Below are 23,927 nucleotides of genomic sequence, written 5' to 3'. Positions count from 1 at the left end.
TATTTAATGCAGTGTTTACTACTGGAATTCAATACATACACAAAGCTGGTAAGGTTAGGCTTTTGATTGCACCAGAGGAATACTTCAGACAGAGGCGGGACACAACATTGGCGCGCCCCATAACAAAATATGGGGGGAGGGTCCAGTGATGCTGGACCACAGTTCCAAAATGACTGCTCTACTCTTCTATGCATATGTGGTGGTCCATATGGGGCTTCAATGCTCATGCATCTGGGCATGCTCAAAAAACATAGCAGGGGCCTCGAGGTATTGGACCAGTTCCATTCACATCCATGCCCTCTAATGGTCACATTACTTTTAAAGGCAGTAGTTCCTCTACTTACTGAAGATCACCACATTCATCAAAGTAATGTTTAATGTAAAATACCCAGATTATACATTTTTCTCAGGGAACTCACTATCATCTTCATTGTCAAAATGTCCTGTAGACCCCCAGAAAAGATTAAACCTTCTGTTTCTAAATAGCAGAATGTGGAGTCATGAAGTCCTCTGAGAGAGCTCACCTCAGTTATGTTGAACATGAAATCTCTATAAGCCATAGGAGCCTACTCTCCCAGAATATCTGTGAGTGTCCTGAGAGAGTAGACTAGCTTCCCAGATCCTCTCGCTTCCCCAGGGAAGTAGCGTTTTTGGGAGGTTGAGACATGATGTCATTGTGGCCTTGCTGGCCTAAATTGCAGCAATGAGCATTGAGGGCAGGGACCATGACCAATTCAATGCACCACACCAGCACACCTTCAAACTGCTCACCAAGATCTCCAGGAGGGCTTTAGTAGAAAATCTGCAAAAATACTGCAATACAATAGAGGCTGTAGTGTACGGTGACTCTGAGGTTTAAAGACCTGGTATTTGTTGGCACGGCCTGATTACATCAGTTATGAGAACATCACTTGTTAATCCCCAGATGCAGGATATTTTCTTGCAGCCTCAGGATCTGCTAGGAAAAATCCATGTTAACTTAAAACGTAACCCCATTGATTCCACATTTTACGTGGAATAAATTAGCTAGCGCGCGTTAACCCAGTGATTACCGCGCAGGGAAAAGGCTAATTAATGGATTCTCTTTTCACGGCTCTGCCCCGGCAATAAGCCATATGCCCCATAACGTTGAGCAAATTGTGAAGAGTATGTTTATGTTTATATGCCTGTTTTTTATTTTTTATTTATTTATATAGGGCCTTATTCAAGTTTGTTAGCAAACCAAAAAAGTTAGCAATTGGGCAAAGCTATGCTGCACTGCAGGTGGCGCAAATGTAACATGTGTAGGGAGATTTAGATTTGGGTGAAGCGTGTTCAAACGGAAATCTAAATTGCAGTGTATAAATAAAGCAGCAAGTATTTACCCTGCACAGAAACAATATAATCTACCCAAATCTAACTCTCTCTGCACATGTTACATCTGTCCCACCTGCAGCAAGGTGTTTCCCAGTTGCTAACTTTTTTGGTTTGCTAACAAACCTGAATAACCCCAATAGTTGGCTATACCTATTTAAAAAAGGCGCTTAAACAGGCTGATAATAAAAGAAAGTAACACCAAGTGCAGGATGTCGGCCAGGCTCTTTTTAAAAGGAGCAATCACTTACAAGGCAAAACCATGCCCTGTAAGTGATTGCCCTTTTAAAAAAGTCAGCGTTCTGCCAGCATACAGCACGGCCGCCGAACATACAGTAGGCAGCGTTACATCCCGCCTCAAACATTTTGTAGAGGCAATTTACATCACTCTCGCCTTTAGTGCTGTTCTTGGCAGGTGTCTCCCTGATGGATGTGGATCATTAGGTCGACCAGAATTAGGTTGACAGTCATATGGTCAAGATACAAAAGGTTGACAGGGTTAATAGGTCAACATGTATAAGGTAGATACTTGAAAAGGTTGACAGGTACAAAAGGTCGACAAAGAAATGGTTGACACAGAAACTGATGCTACAACTTTTTTATAAAAAAAAAATGGGGTGTCATTTTCTATGTTAATCACGTGACCCCAATTAGTGTACCACTTCACTCACCACACTTTGGGCAGGTTACTATTCCCAACCGTAGTCCACACGGATGGTAAATGTTGAAAGGTGGAAAAACCTAAAATAAAAATTGTGTCGACTATTGTCATGTCGACCATTTCAACAAGTCGACCTTTTGTACCTGTTACCCTTTAGCACTGTCTACCTTTTACATGTCGATCATTTTACCATGTTGACCTTTTGTACAAGTCGACCTAATGCATGTTGACCATATGGGGTTGATCTATTGATTGTTGACCCATCATCCGGAAATCCTCCCTAACGGGCATATGGCAGAGAGAGGTATCATATGGCTCAGGTTCTGTTATTTCTCACTTTTTGTCTTGTCTGTGATCCTTCTCATACAAAAATGTGCGGATCTGATTAGCTGAATTAGCAGGGAGAGGACAGTACTTCATGGAACCTCACTAATTAACTAGCATCATATGACAGCATTAGAGAAATAGTTTTGACTAAACCATTTTCAGATATTATTATAATTGGGTGTGTTTTAATCTGAGACTGTTGAAGTCTGTCCAAGCTGCTAAACATTATGCTTAGCAATTGCTTCGATTTAGTAATAGTAACGATGCATTCCCATGGCTCAATTGTATCACAGGGTTGATGTTAACTTGTTCTTAGAGGATTTGAGGGAATTAAGAAGATTTTTTTAAGCCACAAATAATATATAGCTGCTGCAACCCAAAAGATGGATGCCCTCCGGCAGCCTTCGCAGCTAGGCTTCGTAGGCAGGGGGCAACCCTAATCATGAACGCATCACTGTATAGCGATGCGTTCGCAGATTAGCGGGTGGAGGACCGGCATGCTTACCCTGTGCTGGGCGTCCCCCCTGCATGTTAGAGTACCGGGTTGTAGTTGTGCGATTTGTCCATGCTAAATTGGGCCCTAAATTCAAAACTCTGTAATGCTGATGATGTACTGCTGATGACTAAAGTTTCATTGGTGTTGTGTTCAAGGGTTGGGCACTGGATACTGGCAGCGGTCAGAATACAGACAACAGCTTTCTGACTGACAAAATTCTGACAGGTGTAAGAAACTAAACTAACCTTAACCAGACTTGCCTACTCTACTGGAAAGGCCAGGAGGCTCCCAAAAATCGGGTGGCACTCTCGGGGAAATGGGCAAGTCTCCCGCATACCGCTCCTCCATGCCGCCACCCATACCCTCCCCCCCTCCCCGCGCGCTTACCGGCACCTATGACCCACAGCACCCCGTCACACTCAGCAGAAGGGGCAAGGCGATTATGCAATTTGCGCTATCATAGCCCCGCCCCCACTTTACAATGCCGGTAATGTGGGCATTGTAAAGCGGGGGACGGGGCTACGATGGCATGAATATGTTGCCACGTCCCTGTACCGCCACTCATCCACGCTCCCTCCTATGTGATCTGGAGCAGTCTCAATGTAGGAAAGTATGACCTTAACCATACTGCTAACCCTCCCTTTCTGCAGCCTAACCCTAACCCTTCCTTTCCACAGCCTAACCCTAACCCTCCGGTCCCACAGCCTAACCTAACACCCCCACTCCCCCCCCCCGCAGCCTAACCCTCCCTCTAGTGCCTAATCCTTACCCTCCCCCCGCCGCAGCCTATTGCGTTTAGGATTCCGGCTATTGGGATTCTGGTGTCGGCATTCTAACAGGTGTCAGGATTCTGTTGCCAGTCTTCTGACCGCTGGCATCCAGTCCATTGGGATGCCAACTACATCCCTTCCTCAAGGTGCAGGGTTATTCATATCACTCAGTCCCTTGCTTTATATATTTCACAGACTCATTACTCTAATGGGGGATTTATCAAACTTTAAGCCTGATTCATAGGTGTACGCTATTGCTGCCGCAGCTCTGAGTTTTGCAGCTGTGGATGTGCAGAAAAGAAATCCGCTGTTACAGCCGCCAGAACTTGTTTTGATCACATAATTAAAAGTTCTGCATTTATGTTGGTTTGTAAGTGAAACTACAGCATATGGTGCTAATGCTGAGCTGAACGTTCTTCTGCTTAGAGTATGTTTTGTCGCGCTGCGCATGCTTCAGAACTGAACACATACAAGTACAGGTGATGCAGAGTCTTGCACATTTCAATCGCACCTACGCTGAGCACCAAAGAGGTGTAACTAGGCAAAGGTCTATGACCACATGTAGATACAGCTGCAGGTAGGGTGCCACCTCATCCCTTTAATCCTGGAGACCTATGAATAATACAGGTTCTGTGGCTGATTAAATTCAAGCCTGCATTCCACCTGATTTTAATCAGCCACAAAACCTGTGTAAATCACAGGTCTCCAGGAATAAAGGGATGATCTGGCAACCCTAGCTGCAGGTTGTGCAGTGCTGGATGCAAGCGTAAATACTTGATTCCAGGGTATGTGATGCACCTAGTAAGTACACACTGATGATGATGATGATGATGATGATGATGATGATGATTAGTGAAAGACCAAGCATACACAAAAGAGCAGTCATACAACTCTGTTAATAGGTGAATACATTTTTTCTATGCACACAAGTATGGAGCATCATACACCAACTCTAAATATGGCCCTACACATGTATGTTTGTCAGGGACATGCAAAAGAAAAAAAACCAAGTTTATTTAGACTTATCAGTTTTTATATTTTCAAATTTTTTACAACATAAAACATGTAATGGCTGGGCCAATCCATGTGGAGTGGTCCAGCCCTGGTTGCTTGAGCAGTTTTAAAATTTGTTATTTTTTGTGTGTGATGACCCCTGCAAGGTAGTAGTCAGAAACCACCAATACTTTATTTTTATTTACCTTCATATGAAGATGGCAGCCATTTTTGTATCATGGCATATGACATTTTTCACTGTTGCGGACGTTTGGGGTAAATGAAATATCTCAGCTCAAAAAAGTCATAAAAAGCTGGGTAAAAATCATTATTTTCAGCACATTTCAAGCTACATTTTTGTCCTAGAACTATTTCCGTACCTCACTTCCTTATGACTGAAATTTAAGCCCAAAGTTAAATGTCAGATTTTAAAAAAAGTCAATTTTTTGGGATTGTATTTCAGTGGGAAGGAATACAATTTCAGAGCTGTAATAGCTATATACTCAAAGATTTGACAAACAAATTTTAAGTTATCTTGTCCACTTTTTTTTATTAGAGCACTTTGAAATTGCTCATTTTTCATCTAATATCTCTGGTGGGGATAAAAATGTCAAAGTCACAGCATACACAGTACTCTATGAGGTGTAACTGTAAAAAAAAATTGGCGTTTGATATTCCATGTTCCATGCTCCTAGTGTAACTTTGTACCAAATGGTCAAGCAACCAATTAATTTAATTCTGGACCATTTGATTGTTAAAAATACTCTTTTGTGTTTGTTTCTCTAGTATCACGTATACACCCTGTGAGTGAAGAGTGTCCCAATCTAATAGATGTATGGTTATTTCCTATTGCTGTTTGTTAAACAAGAGAATGAGAAAGGGTAGGGAAACCATCTTGATAATTAGTTTAACCATATAGGGGCCCCCATGTGTGCTGTGGGGATACTCCTTAGGGCGGCATTTTCCTGTACTGCCTATACCTAGGACCGACTCTGCACAACAGCTATTTATTATTTCGCTATGTTTGCCTTTTCCTATGAATCCTTGTATTCTGTCCTTGTTATACACTTGTTATACTTTATTTCTAAGAATAACAATGCAGATAAAGGGATGACGGCTTAGCCCTGAAAATAAAAGCTCTCCATTGAATATCTCAAAGGAGGGGGAGCCTGTAATGGGATATATTTATATCATAATGATAATTGCTTTTTGGGTTCTTTATTCTCAGTTGTACTCAAAGCCATTAACAATTACAAAATGCAAACTGAAAAATCAGACAAAACAGGCAAAAGTATTATATGAACAACAAAAAGAGTTGGATGATTAGCTGTCAGCATGAACAAATATCTTTCTAAAAAGTATTCTGATTGGTTTAACAGGGGAATTGTTAACTATTAACTATTAAAACTTTGCAATACAATTCTCTGAAAGCAGCCTAAGTATCCAGAACAGCCACCATAACATTGGATTATTACCTGCTAATCTGATTTCCTTCCCTTCTCCTTGGCAGCATACAGTATGTAATAGTGGTAATAATCCCCTCCTCCAAAATCAGGAGCGGAAAGAAGTCACACCTGGAGGGTATAGAGCAGTGGGTCCCAAACTCGGTCTTCAACAGTTCATGTTTCCCAGGTCTCCTCACAGAATCACAAGTGAAATCATTTGCTCCACCTGTGGATCTTTTAAAATGTATCAGTGAGTAATGAATACACCTGTGCACTTGCTAGGTGACCTGGAAAACATGAACTGTTGGGGGTCTTTGAGGACCGTGTTTGGCGTAGAGCATACTTATGCAGTAGAAAGAGTACACTCTTTACCACCATTACATATGCTGCCAAGGAGAAGTCAAGGAACTCAGATTAGCAGGTAATGATCCAATGTTATGGTGGCTGTTCTAGATAATTAGGCTGCTTTTCAGAGAATTGTATGGTACATTTTTAATAGTTAACAATTCTGTTAAGCCAATCTGAAAACGTTTTAGAAAGATATTTATTCATGCTGAAAGTTAATCATCCAACTCTTTTTGTTGTTTGGGAACTCTTTGGCGTAGCGCATACTTGTGCAGTAGAAAGTAGAAAGAGTTCACGGACGCGCAAGCACAAAAAAACAAAAACAAATCAACCTTTGACCATTTCACAGGTAGGCAGAATGCAGGAGTGTGACCGACATTCCATAGAGTCCACGGGAACTCCCCAAGATTCAGAAAATATGAGCTACTGGAGTTTTCACCAGATCTATATATTAGCACAGATGGTGTAATGGTTAGCATTACTGACTCACAGCACTGAGGATGTGGGTTCAGTCCCCATCATTTGTATATTCTCCTCATGCTTGCGTGGGATTCCTCTGGGTACTCCTGTTTCCTCCTACAATCGAAAAAATATATCAATAGGTTAATTGGCACCCAGCAAAAATGAACCCTAGTGTGTATGTGTGTGCTTGCACATGTGGTAGGGAATATTGGGGTCCATTAATCAACGAGTTTTAGCTATTTAAAAATTGTTACTTATGAGAAATGGTGCTCCAACCAATCAGCTTCTGTCATGTGTTTTAAAAATGACAGTTGGGACTGATTGGCTGGAGCACCATTTATCATCTGCAACAAGTTTTAAATAGCTAAAACACGTTGATGAATGGGCTGTGTTGATTGTAAACTCCAGTGGTGGATTCAGTGATGCGGATTACGGTTATGTGATCACATAGCTGGGCGGTGATTAACTGCTGGGCAGACCCCAGCATGCAATTGTAAGCAGTTGCAGTTTTGCTTTTTTTAGCAAAATTGCTACTGAAGCCGAAAGAGGGACAGTAGTCGTTGTTTTTTTGTTTTTTTAATGTTTTTATGTTCAATTATTATTTTCTCTTGGATTATTCTTCTTCTTTTCTTAATAAAGCTACGTGCTTATGCACATGTACATAGAAAACTCAATTATAACATATTTATGTGTGTATTTAAAAAAAACAGAATTTTAAATGCCAAAATACCACCTTTGCACAGGTTTATCTTAAAAAAAAAACCCTGTGCATAGTATACTGTATTTGCTAAATTTTTATACACGTGTAAAAGCCTTCTAGACATTGACCTGTTTTATCAGTGTTTACTAGTGATGTGCACCGGAAATTTTTTCGGGTTTTGTGTTTTGGTTTTGGATTCGGTTCCGCGGCCGTGTTTTGGATTCGGACGCGTTTTGGCAAAACCTCCCTGAAAATTTTTTGTCGGATTCGGGTGTGTTTTGGATTCGGTTTTTTTTTTACAAAAAACCCTCAAAAACAGCTTAAATCATAGAATTTGGGGGTAATTTTGATCCCATAGTATTATTAACCTCAATAACCATAATTTACACTCATTTTCAGTCTATTCTGAACACCTCACACCTCACAATATTATTTTTAGTCCTAAAATTTGCACCAAGGTCGCTGGATGGCTAAGCTAAGCGACACAAGTGGCCAACACAAACACCTGGCCCATCTAGGAGTGCACTGCAGTGTCAGGCAGGATGGCACTTCAAAAAAATAGTCCCCAAACAGCACATGATGCAAATAAAAAAAGAGGCGCACCAAGGTCGCTGTGTGACTAAGCTAAGCGACACAAGTGGCCGACACAAACACCTGGCCCATCTAGGAGTGGCACTGCAGTGTCAGGCAGGATGGCACTTAAAAAAAATAGTCCCCAAACAGCACATGATGCAAAGAAAAAAAGAGGCGCACCAAGGTCGCTGTGTGACTAAGCTAAGCGACCCAAGTGGCCGACACAAACACCTGGCCCATCTAGGAGTGGCACTGCAGTGTCAGACAGTATGGCAGATTAAAAAAATTGTCCCCAAACAGCACATGATGCAAAGAAAAAAAGAGGCGCAATGAGGTAGCTGTGTTACTAAGCTAAGCGACCCAAGTGGCCGACACAAACACCTGGCCCATCTAGGAGTGGCATTGCAGTGTCAGACGGGATGGCACTTCAAAAAAATAGTCCCCAAACAGCACATGATGCAAAGAAAAAAAGAGGCGCAATGAGGTAGCTGTGTGACTAAGCTAAGCAACCCAAGTGGCCGACAAAAACACCTGGCCCATCTAGGAGTGGCACTGCAGTGTCAGACAGGATGGCAGATTAAAAAAATTGTCCCCAAACAGCACATGATGCAAAGAAAAAAAGAGGCGCAATGAGGTAGCTGTGTGACTAAGCTAAGCGACCCAAGTGGCCGAAACAAACACCTGGCCCATCTAGGAGTGGCACTGCAGTGTCAGGCAGGATGGCACTTCAAAAAAATTGTCCCCAAACAGCACATGATGCAAAGAAAAATGAAAGAAAAAAGAGGTGCAAGATGGAATTGTCCTTGGGCCCTCCCACCCACCCTTATGTTGTATAAACAGGACATGCACACTTTAACGAACCCATCATTTCAGCGACAGGGTCTGCCACACGACTGTGACTGAAATGACTGGTTGGTTTGGGCCCCCACCAAAAAAAGAAGCAATCAATCTCTCCTTGCACAAACTGGCTCTACAGAGGCAAGATTTCCACCTCATCATCATCCTCCGATTCCTCACCCCTTTCACTGTGTACATCCCCCTCCTCACAGATTATTAATTTGTCCCCACTGGAATCCACAATCTCAGGTCCCTGTGTACTTTCTGGAGTCAATTGCTGCTGGTGAATGTCTCCACGGAGGAATTGATTATAATTCATTTTGATGAACATCATCTTCTCCACATTTTCTGGAAGTAACCTCGTACGCCGATTGCTGACAAGGTGAGTGGCTGCACTAAACACTCTTTCGGAGTACACACTGGAGGGAGGGCAACTTAGGTAGAATAAAGCCAGTTTGTGCAAGGGCCTCCAAATTGCCTCTTTTTCCTGCCAGTATACATACGGACTGTTTGACGTGCCTACTTGGATGCGGTCACTCATATAATCCTCCACCATTCTTTCAATGGTGAGAGAATCATATGCAGTGACAGTAGACGACATGTCAGTAATCGTTGGCAGGTCCTTCAGTCCGGACCAGATGTCAGCACTCGCTCCAGACTGCCCTGCATCACCGCCAGCGGGTGGGCTCTGAATTCTTAGCCTTTTCCTCGCACCCCCAGTTGCGGGAGAATGTGAAGGAGGAGATGTTGACGGGTCACGTTCCGCTTGACTTGACAATTTTCTCACCAGCAGGTCTTTGAACCTCTGCAGACTTGTGTCTGCCGGAAAGAGAGATACAACGTAGGTTTTAAATCTAGGATCGAGCACGGTGGCCAAAATGTAGTGCTCTGATTTCAACAGATTGACCACCCGTGAATCCTGGTTAAGCGAATTAAGGGCTCCATCCACAAGTCCCACATGCCTAGTGGAATCGCTCTGTTTTAGCTCCTCCTTCAATGTCTCCAGCTTCTTCTGCAAAAGCCTGATGAGGGGAATGACCTGACTCAGGCTGGCAGTGTCTGAACTGACTTCTCGTGTGGCAAGTTCAAAGGGTTGCAGAACCTTGCACAACGTTGAAATCATTCTCCACTGCGCTTGAGTCAGGTGCATTCCCCCTCCTTTGCCTATATCATGGGCAGATGTATAGGCTTGAATGGCCTTTTGCTGCTCCTCCATCCTCTGAAGCATATAGAGGGTTGAATTCCACCTCGTTACCACCTCTTGTTTCAGATTATGGCAGGGCAGGTTCAGGAATGTTTGGTGGTGCTCCAGTCTTCGGCACGCGGTGGCTGAATGCCGAAAGTGGCCCGCAATTCTTCGGTCCACCGACAGCATCTCTTGCACGCCCCTGTCGTTTTTTAAATAATTCTGCACCACCAAATTCAATGTATGTGCAAAACATGGGACGTGCTGGAATTTGCCCAGATGTAATGCACGCACAATATTGGTGGCGTTGTCCGATATCACAACTTCCCAGGAGAGTCCAATTGGGGTAAGCCATTCTGCGATGATGTTCCTCAGTTTCCGTAAGAGGTTGTCAGCTGTGTGCCTCTTCTGGAAAGCGGTGATACAAAGCGTAGCCTGCCTAGGAACGAGTTGGCGTTTGCGAGATGCTGCTACTGGTGCCGCCACTGCTGTTCTTGCTGCGGGAGGCAATACATCTACCCAGTGGGCTGTCACAGTCATATAGTCCTGAGTCTGCCCTGCTCCACTTGTCCACATGTCCGTGGTTAAGTGGACGTTGGGTACAACTGCATTTTTTAGGACACTGGTGACTCTTTTTCTGAGGTCTGTGTACATTTTCGGTATCGCTTGCCTAGAGAAATGGAACCTAGATGGTATTTGGTACTGGGGACACAGTACCTCAATCAAGTCTCTAGTTGCCTCTGAATTAACGGTGGATACCGGAACCACGTTTCTCACCGCCCAGGCTGCCAAGGCCTGAGTTATCCGCTTTGCAGCAGGATGACTGCTGTGATATTTCATCTTCCTCGCAAAGGACTGTTGGACAGTCAATTGCTTACTGGAAGTAGTACAAGTGGTCTTCCGACTTCCCCTCTGGGATGACGATCGACTCCCAGCAGCAACAACAGCCGTGCCAGCAGCAGTAGGCGTTACACTCAAGGATGCATCGGAGGAATCCCAGGCAGGAGAGGACTCGTCAGACTTGCCAGTGACATGGCCTGCAGGACTATTGGCTTTCCTGTGTAAGGAGGAAATTGACACTGAGGGAGTTGGTGGTGTGGTTTGCAGGAGCTTGGTTACAAGAGGAAGGGATTTAGTTGTCAGTGGACTCCTTCCGCTGTCACCCAAAGTTTTTGAACTTGTCACTGACTTCTGATGAATGCGGTCCAGGTGACGTATAAGGGAGGATGTTCCTAGGTGGTTAACGTCCTTACCCCTACTTATTACAGCTTGACAAAGGCAACACACGGCTTGACACCTGTTGTCCGCATTTGTGTTGAAATAATTCCACACCGAAGAGCTGAATTTTTTTGTATTTTGACCAGGCATGTCAATGGCCATATTCGTCCCACGGACAACAGGTGTCTTCCCGGGTGCCTGACTTAAACAAACCACCTCACCATCATAATCCTCCTTGTCAATTTCCTCCCCAGCACCAGCAACACCCATATCCTCATCCTGGTGTACTTCAACAGTGACATCTTCAATTTGACTATCAGGAACTGGACTGTGGGTGCTCCTTCCAGCACTTACAGGGGGCGTGCAAATGGTGGAAGGCGCAAGCTCTACCCGTCCAGTGTTGGGAAGGTCAGGCATCGCAACCGACACAATTGGACTCTCCTTGGGGATTTGTGATTTAGAAGAACGCACAGTTCTTTGCTGTGCTTTTGCCAGCTTAAGTCTTTTCATTTTTCTAGCGAGAGGATGAGTGCTTCCATCCTCATGTGAATCTGAACCACTAGCCATGAACATAGGCCAGGGCCTCAGCCGTTCCTTGCCACTCCGTGTCGTAAATGGCATATTGGCAAGTTTACGCTACTCCTCAGACGCTTTCAATTTTGATTTTTGGGTAATTTTACGGAACTTTTTTTATTTTTATTTTACATGCTCTCTACTATGACATTGGGCATCGGCCTTGGCAGACGACGTTGATGGCATTTCATCGTCTTGGCCATGACTAGTGGCAGCAGCTTCAGCACGAGGTGGAAGTGGATCTTGATCTTTCCCTATTTTAACCTCCACATTTTTGTTCTCCATTTTTTAATGTGTGGAATTATATGCCAGTATCAATAGCAATGGCTTACTACTATATATACTGCGCACAACTGAAATGCACCACAGGTATGGATGGATAGTATACTTGACGACACAGAGGTAGGTACAGAAGTGGCCTACTGTACCGTAATGCTATATATTATATACTGGTGGTCAGCAAACTGTGCAAAAATGAAATGCACCACAGGTATGGATGGATAGTATACTTGACGACATAGAGGTAGGTACAGCAGTGGCCTACTGTACCGTAATGCTATATATTATATACTGGTGGTCAGCAAACTGTGCAAAACTGAAATGCACCACAGGTATGGATGGATAGTATACTTGACGACACAGAGGTAGGTACAGCAGTGGCCTACTGTACCGTACTGCTATATATTATATACTGGTGGTCAGCAAACTGTGCAAAACTGAAATGCACCACAGGTATGGATGGATAGTATACTTGACGACACCGAGATAGGTACAGCAGTGGCCTACTGTACCGTACTGCTATATATTATATACTGGTGGTCAGCAAACTGTGCAAAACTGAAATGCACCACAGGTATGGATGGATAGTATACTTGACGACACAGAGGTAGGTACAGCAGTGGCCTACTGTACCGTAATGCTATATATTATATACTGGTGGTTAGCAAACTGTGCAAAAATGAAATGCATCACAGGTATGGATGGATAGTATACTTGACGACACAGAGGTAGGTACAGCAGTGGCCTACTGTACCGTAATGCTATATATTATATACTGGTGGTCAGCAAACTGTGCAAAAATGAAATGCACCACAGGTATGGATGGATAGTAAACTTGACGACACAGAGGTAGGTACAGCAGTGGCCTACTGTACCGTACTGCTATATATTATATGCTGGTGGTCAGCAAACTGTGCAAAAATGAAATGCACCACAGGTATGGATGGATAGTATACTTGACGACACAGAGGTAGGTACAGCAGTGGCCTACTGTACCGTAATGCTATATATTATATACTGGTGGTCAGCAAACTGTGCAAAACTGAAATGCACCACAGGTATGGATGGATAGTATACTTGACGACACAGAGGTAGGTACAGCAGTGGCCTTCTGTACCGTACTCCTATGTATTATATACTGGTGGTCAGCAAAATTATGCACTGTTCTCCTACTATATACTCAGAGCCGGGCCTAACCAATATGATGCCCTAGGCAAGATTTTGGCTGGTGCCCCCTAGCACCGCCGCTAGTTTTGCAGGAGATGCCTGGCATGAGTCAGCTGGCAGCTCTGCTAACGTTGGGCGCCTTTTGTTTATGAAAATGCATATTATTTGCATTACTATATGGCTAGGATGCACAAGCAGCTTCTGCTGATTAAAATGGTATGCAGCATGCCTATATTCTGTGTGCGACTGCAGCTGTATTTGCATACGAAATGCTACATTACAGTGATTTCCAGGAATACACGCAACATAGCATTTTGTATGCAGATACAGCCGTAGTCACGCACAGAATATAGGCATGCCACATATAATTTTAAGCAGCAGAAGCTGCTGGTGCCCCTAAGCATACCAAATGCCCTAGGCATTTGCCTAGTTTGCCTATGCCTAAGACCGGCTCTGTATATACTGTCTACAATGCAGCACAGATATGGAGTGTTTTTCAGGCAGACTGCGTATACTGGTGGTCACTGGTCAGCAAAACTCTGCACTGTACTCCTCCTATATAATATTATACTGGTGGTCCCCAGTCCCCACAATAAAGCAGCACACTGAGCACAGATATGGAGTGTTTTTCAGGCAGACAACGTATACTGGTGGTCACTGTCAGCAAAACTCTGCACTGTACTCCTGCTATATAATACAGCTGCTCCCCAGTCCCCACAATTAAGCAGTGTGAGCACAGTTATATGCAGCACACTGAGCACAGATAAGGAGCGTTTTTTTCAGGCAGAGAACGGATAAAACTGGTGGTCACTGATCAGCAAAACTCTGCACTGTACTCCTCCTATATTATACAGCTGCTCCCCAGTCCTCCCCACAATTAAGCAATAAAGCACAATCAAGTTCAACAATAAACGGAGAGGACGCCAGCCACGTCCTCTCCCTAACATTTCCAATGCACGAGTGAAAATGGCGGCGACGCGCGGCTGCTTATATAGAATCCGAATCTCGCGAGAATCCGACAGCGAGATGATGACGTTCGGGCGCGCTCGGGTCAACCAAGCCATACGGGAGAATCCGAGTATGCCTCGGACCCGTGTAAAAAGGGTGAAGTTCGGGGGGGTTCGGTTTCCGAGAAACCGAACCCGCTCATCACTAGTGTTTACAAACACATCCTTAAGATTTAAATCTTTTTGGTATTTTAACCAGCCCTGCTTACCTCTAACCTAACAGGATTACGCTCTCTTGCGTAAGTACATGACTGCTTCTTTTATTTTAATGCATTTTGCCGAACCTTTATGTGGATAGTGCACTTATATCAATGCACAAGTAAGCCTCTTACTTCCAAGCAGATTACTGCAGCTCTGAAAAAGGCAATAGCAATATAAATAATTGTTTATCGTTTTTGTGATTTTAGCACAATGTACTGTAAAAACAGAATATCATACAGTAAACTTTAGATATTTAGTACAATGCTGACTGTTTCCCCCAAAAAAATATTTTGAAAGCTGTGTGGGAGATTCTGCAGAGCAGAAACATTGGTGGGGGGATGTGGGTATATCCCGGAGAAAGGTCCATTCTCTCAGAAGCCAAGGAGAGTGTCCTGCAAATCCTGAGTATTCTCCATTCTGGGAAAGTCGGCAACTGTGAAATGTTCCTGTTGCAATAACACTGAGCTAAGGTGCTCACGCAATGCAAAGCATTTTTGCATTAGTGCACTTCAACTTCGCCAACCTTAAAAAATAAAAAGATGCAGCTGATCAGTGTGGGAGAACGTGACGGGCACTTCTCATTGTCAGGCCCCACCCATGTATGTGGGTTTGTGTATAGATAATATCATGGCCAATATGATGCAATTCTCTGAGCACTGTGCTGTCCTTTCCCGCACATTTCACTGGGATGTTAACAGGATGTGGGCTGCTGACCTATTCTTCATGGAGTCCGGGGAGTCCCACAGACATTGCGGGATGTAATGTAATCTTTTGGTAGTAATCCTGGAAGAAGGCTGGACATTTGTGTGGTGATTACACATTTGTATAGTGCATGTAGATTTGTAAACCCCACACAAAAAATTCAGCCTCTAATCATAATGGTGATGAGGGGATATGGGGAGTTATTACTTCTGGTACCTTCATGTATTTCAAGCATTTTTTTTTACTATCATGTCTGTTCCAATAAGGAATCTGCCAATAGGCCACATCTAACACCTTATCACAGCTAAAAGTTAGAGTTGCTGAAAAGGCCACTTACGTGTGTTGACTACATAGACTATAAGGATTAAAAGAAAAAATTGGACGCTTTCAATAGCTCAATAGACTGTTATTATTTATTGTCTATAGAAAGTGACCCAGGATGTGAGATGGACAAAGGAGTGTCATCATGCATTGCACATGTACTGAATCATTCTCGTGGGATGGGGGGATGTGAATTACATTTATTATTTTATAAAAATAATATACTCAGTACAGATTTACAGCAAATACTAGCATTGTTAATGTCAAATATATTTTGATTAACAAGTTAGCAGTTCATATGTAGTTATTTACAGGGCTGCATTAAACTAAGTGGGGGCCCCAGAGCAAAATCCTTAAGGGGCCTACCAATAAAATTGTCAATAAGATATGCTGGTGATGTTAAGCAAAAGTATAACGTGTACACCTAGCACTACAAATGTGGTGAACACACTAGTGTACCCAGTTCACATTAAGCAACACATAACCCCCAGATGCCCCCCACGCTGGTGATGTAGCTATGTTGGACCACCCCGACTGCCCTGTTGTTAATCCACCACTGGTTATTTGAATTATTTTCTTGTTTTGTAACTTATAAAACCACTTAATTACTATATGCATTGAGATTACTTTGATTATATTTTGATCTGATTCCTTATTTCTTCCTGCAGCCTAAAGGCGCTTTTGGCCGGAAAACCTCAAGGTGGAACTATAGATCTTTCTGGAATTCCACTCACCATGAAGGAACTGGAACGGGTGATGCTTTATCTCCAGCACAACTCAGAAGAGTTGGAGAACGTGGAGATCTGCTTTACTGAACTCACAGACGAAATGTTTCTACATATTATGCCAGTTCTCAGTGCCCTTCCACACCTCTCCACTCTGGCCCTCAATGGAAACCGTTTGACAAAAGCCATCCTGAGGGAAATTACGGAAGCTTTGAAGGACCTCAAGAAGTTCCCCAGCATTACTTGGATTGACCTTGGCAATAATGTGGACATCTTCTCTCTGCCACAACCCTTTTTAGTTAGCCTCAAGAAGCGTTGTCCGAAACAGGGGAATTTGCCAACTATTTTAGAGTTTGGAGAGGGACAGTTAAGTGACCTAGAGAATCAAGATGCATCAACAGACATTGAAGATGAACAAACTGCTAGTGGTTTAGAAGATAAGAGTTCTCAATCACAAAGTTAACCAGATGCTTCCTAATGTAAAGTGACCTTTAATTTGAAATACTTTATAACAGAATAGGCTGTTACTATGTCTTTAAGAGCCAAGTCAAGAAGAACCCGCCCTCTTAGTGTCTGCTGTCCTAACTGTGACTTTGTATGAAATGTTTATAAGCATCTGCCAAAATGTGACTATGATCAGTTTTGGCACTTTCTTTATCTCCACTATCTGTCCAGCGATATTGAGCTTCTCCCTGTGTTTGAGAAACAATTTTATAGAAACCAAATGATTCTTTCAGACAGTTTATTTTATTAGGTTATGATCTCAGCTCTTAACTACTGAAGATTATAATGATTACATTTCAAACTGATCTGGAGGTTAGTAAAAAGGAAAAACAATGTATGCAGTAAATCCATAAATCAGTATTCATTTAGAACCAAAACCTTCTGCAAGATATTCTGTTGGATACTGAACAGAAAATGGATTTGCTACCTAAATGACAGACTAGATATAATGCTATGTTTATTGTACTCAGTTATACCCCTTTTCACAACGCCAATGCTGGATCCCACTCGGGAATTAGAAACGGACCTTCCCGGGTGGGATCCGGCATTGGACCTTAACAGCTGGCTCCCTGACCCAGCAATTTGCCGGGTCGGTTGCGATAGCGGCAGGGGGGCGGAGCCGGCAGCGGGACGGAAGCGGCGCTGGGAGATGAGCTCATCTCCGCACCGCCATTCCCTATGTAGTGAACTCGTTCACGCTGCCACTGACCCAGTATTTAACCCAGGAATAACACTGCTTTATTCCCGGGTTGAATCACTGGGTCAGGCGACCCGGGAATTCGACCATGGCCTTTTCACACCGCACACTGGCCCGTGTCGACCCGGCAATACGCCGGGTGGATACCGGGTTATTTGTGCGGTGTGAAAGGGGTGTTAGGGTTCAGCTAAATACTAGATTTGGCACAACTGATAAATATTTTCTTAGATTTGTTAAAACTAACAAATAAAGGATGAATTATATGTAGTACAGCTGAAAAGCATTCAGTAAATAAGCAATTTATATAATTGTATTTACATTTCAACATAGCCGAGCAGTAGGGTAGTATTCTGTTTCCACAACAGATTAAAACAAATCTATATTTGAAATAGAATATCAGGTTTTCACAAATAATGGCCTCAAGTGCTAGTTCTGTGGTATGCTTTGGGGGTTAATTAAACCCCTTTCACATAGAAAATGAAATTACCGGGTGAAACAGTTCTTTCCGGTAATTTGCCGAAAAATACGGGTCCCTTTTCTGTGTGTGGTTGTAATTCCCTGGACTTCGACCCAGGAATTTACCATGGTTGGGGACCCGGAAATTTCGAACCGGGTTAATGCTTTCACACAGAGGAAGTACCCATTTTGATCCACAAATTACCGGGTAGAAATTCTTGACTCAGTAATTTGCTTCTCTGTGTGAAAGGGGGTAGGGGGGTCAGGCAGAGACCAGCAAAACTGATGTGCCGGATAATTGACGGGATTTCTGTCTGAAAAGGCTATTAGAGATCGACGCAGATGCACTCAGAATAGACATAAACATGCATATAAAAGATGCGTCTAGCTTAAAAAGAGTAGTGTTCGCGCCAAGTATATACTAACAATAATAATGGCATAGAGATATAATTTTTTTAGGATTTTTCCCAATGTTTCACCCGTATTTTTTACATGCTATCCAATATGGTCGCCTATAATAAAAAAAAAAAAAAAAATCTCACCAAAATGAGGCAGGTGAAACAAAATCCCTAATAAGCCGCGGCTCGCAAAGGCTTCTCAGGGCTGATAGGATAGCCCCCGGCGAGACAATTAGCTGTGACTAATTGGATACCCCTGTTAGTAATAAATATTATTAATGCACAATATAATGATGTAATGCAGTGTCATACACACAAGAGAAAAGTGTTAATATATACATTACATAAATACAACACAACTACAAAGTAAATTCGAAACATCTGTTATTTTCCCCTTAAATACTGTATCATATGGTAGTCTTCTTTCCTGCAGTAGTCCAAATGGCAATGTCAGTTAAGTACCCCGCTTCCACTTCATGTAATATACAGTATCCGCTTATGATAAAATGACCATTAGTAGCAGCTATCTAGAACTCTTGATATCATCAGTCATACAGCAATAGATAGGCCTCTTAAAAAGGTTTATTTCCATGAGTCTAGTTGTATCACAATTACTGTACTTATCCTGTGCTGGTCTGGCCTGGTTGCTTCTCTCCAGGTATAAGGAAATGCAAGAAACGTTAATAGAAATCTTATTTTCTTACAGTATATCATGGAATCAAAGTGGTTATTCTGAATTCTTACAAATGATCGATACAAAATGCAATGTAAATGTCCAATAAAAACTCTTCACATTTGCATACAAAAGTTGGCATTAAGGCTTCCCAGTCCCATTCCAACACTTCACACAGCATAACACTCTATCCCAGTATAACACTCTATCCCAGCATAACACTCTATGCCAGCTCAAGTCATATGCTATGAATTCCACAACATGTAAAATAACAGTGTGGACTGACATTTCCCAGAAAAGTGGTGCTTGGACATAGGATCACTGGATGGTTGCACCTCTGTGAAACAGCCTCCATTTGCACGTACTGTAACTCATTTTTTGCCATTGTCCATGTTCTCGTTCTCTTGCAGACTGCAGCAGAATTTCCTCTCAGATTGTCTGTCTCTTGCTACATTCTATATACCCTCTATTTACATGTTTCCCATTCCTGAAGCAGAGAAAAATCCCCATAGCATTATGCTCCTGATGGATTACATATGTTTTACCGGAGGACGGGATGCTGGCAGCGGGGCGAGCGCTAAGAGTCCCCTTGCGGGCTCGGTAGCTCGCTGTGCTCGCCACAGGATCTATTCCCACTCTATGTCGTGGACACCTGCGAGTGGGAATAGCCCTGGTGCCCTGGCTGTCGGCATTGTCGGCTGTTGGGATTTCGGCGTCGGTATACTGAACGCTGGGATCCCAATAGCCAGCATTTTAACATCAACCCCATGTACATTTCCTTCACCAGTGACTTTCTCTTTGCCGCCCTCCCATACAGATAGATTTGTGAGGTGCTTGTGGCATTGTCTCCTGGGAAATTTCTCTAGCTGTGCAGAAGGCCATATTCACTTTGTTTTTCTTTTCTTTTTTGTATAATCTGTTTTTATTGAAAATAATACAGACATATAACAATATGTAATCACAGAGGAACACATTAACTGACACTTAGAAAGCGGCTAGATATAGCGGCGTACAGTAGTATAAACGAAATTGCAGCAGCGTGTTCAATATATCCAAAGGCTGCACTAACATTTTTTTAAAACAGGAAACTTAGAAGAAAACAGGCAAAGGAGGTAATAAAGAAAATAACAAAGAAAAAGGTGACCGAGCCGAGAATGCAAAGAAGAGAAGGAAAGGAAGCGAGAAAGGGACAGACATATTCAAATATGCATACCCGAGACAAATGACAAATAAGCCCCCATCTCATTTCAGGGAAGAAATATGGGTTTTGTACGACTCAGAGGTTTTATATTCTATCCAAGGCAGCCATGTAGCTATAAACTCGGTCCGTCTATCCCCAGCGCTCAGTAAAATATCTTCCATATTCATATAATAATCCAGTGTGAAGAACCAGGCATGCCACGTAGGAGGATTGGAGGACCTCCACAAAGTTGGAATTACTGCCCGGGCGGCATTGCCAAGGTGTCGTACTAGTGATGTCTTATAGGTAGAGAGTGGGGTAGTGGAGTGGTTCAACAACCAAAAGGCCGGGTCGGATGGGACAGGAGCATGAAGAATAACACTGGAAATGGAAATTACATCACCCCAGAAAGTTTTAATAAGGGGACAAGTCCACCAAATGTGTAACAAAGAGCCTAAATCTTTATGACACCTCCAACAGGCAGGGGAGATAGATGGAGAAATGGTGTGTAGGAGGGTAGGGTGTCTGTACCATCTCATCAAAATCTTATATTGCGTTTCTTTTACTTGTATGCATATGGAACTCCTATGGGCTTTAAGAAAAATAGAGTCCCATTCTCTGTCTGAGAATGAGAGGTTCAGGTCTCTTTCCCATTTCTGGGTGAAAGGAGGAGGAGTCAAGGAGTCAGGTATATACAGGAGTCTATACAGGGTGGACACCGTGTGTACGGGGTTCAGGGGCGCAATACACATCTTTTCAAATGGAGTCAGCTCCCGGGATGCTTGCCGGTATATATTGTCCGTATAGAGGAAGTGTCGAACCTGTAAAAACTTCCAAAAATCAGCCTGTGGGATCTCCCATTTTGCTCGAATATCCGAAAACTGCTTAACCCCGGATGGTTGAACTAGCTGACCTACTCTGAAAAGTCCCTCCAGAGCCCAGTTTTGGTAATAGGTAAGGGAGAGGCCAGGTGGGAAAGCAGGGTTACTCAAAAAAGAAGTAAGGGGGCCAAAGACCGAGGAGAGGGACGGTCGTCGTCTTATCCCTCTCCAGAAGGAGAGCGTAGGAGAAATAGTCGGGTGGGGTTGCGGAAGTTTGGGTAAGGTCGGGAGCCAAGGGAAAATTTCAGGGTATAGCTGAACATATAGGCCTTCTAAGACCACACATTGTTTAACCTCCCGACTCCTGGTCCAGTCCAAGACCCTGTTCAAGAGGATTGCATGGTAGTAGTTTTTAATATCTGGGAGTTGAAATCCACCTTTTTTAGGCGGGCGAGTCAGGACGGATCTACCAATTCTGGGCCTCTTACGGCGCCAAATAAATTGTTGGATCAAGGATCTTATGGTCCGGAACCAGGAATCCGGGATTCGGATTGGCAAGGTTTGGAGGAGATAGAGCAATTTGGGTAATGTGTTCATCTTCACAACATTAATTCTGCCTAGCCATGAAAGATTATGGTGTTGCCATCTGCAGTAGTAATTTCTAATGGCTTGGAGTATATGGTAGAAGTTCAGGCACAGCAGGCGCGATAAATCGCTGGGAAGTTGGACTCCTAGGTACGTGATATAGGAATCTCTCCATATAAATGGGAAAGTAGATTTAAAAAAAGTTAGTCGTATGAGGGGTTGAAATATTGAGGGCATAGGATTTGGACGTGTTGACTTTAAAACCGGAAAGTGAACTGAAGATGTCCAATTCACACATGAGATGAGGAAGCGAGTGGGTGGGTTGTGTAACAACTGTCAGCAAATCATCTGCAAACAAAGCAAGTTTGTAGTCCGTGTCCCCTACTTGAAGCCCCTTAATGCGATAATTCGCTCTAATAGCCCTAGCCAAGGCTTCAATACAAAGGACGAATATCAGGGGGGACAAGAAGCAGCCCTGTCTCGTTCCATTGCTTATAGAAAAGTTGTCAGAAAGAATCCCATTAACCCGCACTCGAGCCGATGGCCGTGTATAGAGGGATAATATTCTGTGGAGAGCTTGTGGACCCAACCCAATGTGCTCCAATACAGCCCTCATAAAGTCCCAATTGACTCTGTCAAAGGCCTTTTCGGCGTCTGTAGACAGCAACACAGTAGGCGTCCTGCTGTTAGAGGCCTGATGTATAAGGTTGAGGATCTTTGTCGTATTATCTTTTCTCTCTGTTTTTCTATTATGGACTTGACTATGTACCACTGAATGTCAAGGGGCCACCAGAGAAACAATCAGTTCCCCTTTCTCACAATTTATCCAGAGGTTAACTGTGGATAAATCACAGATTTCTCATTTGCTAACCCACTTTGCACCATTTTGTACTACAGTATCACTGTAAACTTCAGTCATCTTTAGGCCCTAGTCAATTTACCAAATGGTGAAAAGCTTTGCTCTTTTTTTTCACTGCTACCTAATGCCATCTCAGCATTACAGGGAGAAAACCCTCACACCTGATTTTTTGCTGGGGCTCTCCTAGGACCCTGGCATGGTAAATTGTTGCAGTACATCATTATAAATCCCTAAAAACTACTCCTAAGTCTTTCAAATAGTTTTATGCTTCCAACCATGGGACCTCTCACAGACGGGGTATTTATGTTTAGATCAGTAGAAACATTTTAATTGTACACCTGTTAATGTCGGTCATTGATGTGACTTTTGAAACCAAAGTATTGCTCTTGGGTTTAATTAAATGTATGTTAGCAAATTGTCTTGAGTACTTAATAATTCAAGTAAATTTTATAGGAGTTTGTTTTCATTATTATTTGACATTGCAGGGTGTTTTGTGCTGCTCAACTGTAAGAATTCCCCAAAAATATATATTTTCATATTATTATTTAGTAAGATATAGGGCTAGATGCATCATCGCTTCGAAAGTGATAAAATGGAGAGTGAAAAAGTACCAACCAATCAGGTCCTACCTGCCATGTCACATGCTGTGTTTGGAAAATGGCAGTTAGGAGCTGATTGGCTGTCACTTTTTCACACTCCATTTTATCACTTTCCAAGCGATGATTCATCTAGCCCAAAATATGAAAAATATCAAAGAGGGTGAATATTTTTTATAGCCACTGTAAATATTTACATTTTGGTAAACGTGTGTGCTTTTCTTTCATAATCTATATATTGGTACAGAAAAAGTAATTAAAAAAAGAAGTTTAATAAAAAAAAAATTGTGAATAAATTATAAATAATATTGTAATAATATCATACAGTGACTACAATACAGAGAGCATACCAGTGTCATCTATAGAAAATATACAGCATTCTAGTGAACAATTTACAATACACAGAGCATTACATTGATTTAATTTAGAGATGTGCATAGACCCCCATGGTTTGGTTTTCGTTCTTCATCATATTTTGGTTTTGACAAAACCACCGAGTGTCAATTTATAAAAAAAAAATGCTAACATTTTGTAACTTGGACTTTTTATGTTCCTATAGCATTATCAGTAACATTTATTTGCAGTCAATTTTGACCAATTTTGGCACCTGAAATCACGAGGTAGAGACTTACATGCAATCCAAAACACATAAGATCAGGTTTTGAGATCTAGAACACGGCGGGAAGACCCGATCCAGGACTTGGTTCTTCCTGGAACCCCACAGATTGAGTGTGTTTATTTTCAGCAAAACCAAAACTCTTATCTAATTACATTACGCAGAGTATTCCCGTATGATATGCTTTTAATGGAATCCTCA

General features: G+C 42.7%; 1 protein-coding gene and 1 long non-coding RNA gene across 3 annotated transcripts in view; one reads left to right on the top strand and one right to left on the bottom strand.

Moving 5' to 3' along the window:
• Nucleotides 1-20,711, top strand: part of LRRC75A (leucine rich repeat containing 75A) — a 585,529-nt gene extending 564,818 nt beyond the window's left edge. The window contains exon 4 of the mRNA XM_063955985.1: nt 16,285-20,711. Within this exon, the coding sequence (XP_063812055.1) occupies nt 16,285-16,804 (520 nt within the window). The 3' untranslated portion in view covers nt 16,805-20,711. The remainder of the gene's footprint in view (nt 1-16,284) is intronic.
• The window catches only part of LOC135049950 (uncharacterized), a 164,135-nt gene that overhangs the window by 83,174 nt on the left and 57,034 nt on the right, over nt 1-23,927 (bottom strand). For both annotated transcript variants that reach the window (XR_010241517.1, XR_010241516.1), the window contains one exon: nt 6,881-6,966. This is a non-coding gene — a long non-coding RNA (uncharacterized LOC135049950). The remainder of the gene's footprint in view (nt 1-6,880; nt 6,967-23,927) is intronic.

Source organism: Pseudophryne corroboree, chromosome 2 (genome assembly GCF_028390025.1).
Source record: "Pseudophryne corroboree isolate aPseCor3 chromosome 2, aPseCor3.hap2, whole genome shotgun sequence".
NCBI classification, from domain to species: domain Eukaryota; kingdom Metazoa; phylum Chordata; class Amphibia; order Anura; family Myobatrachidae; genus Pseudophryne; species Pseudophryne corroboree.
This window is presented reverse-complemented; position numbering and strand designations above follow the sequence as displayed.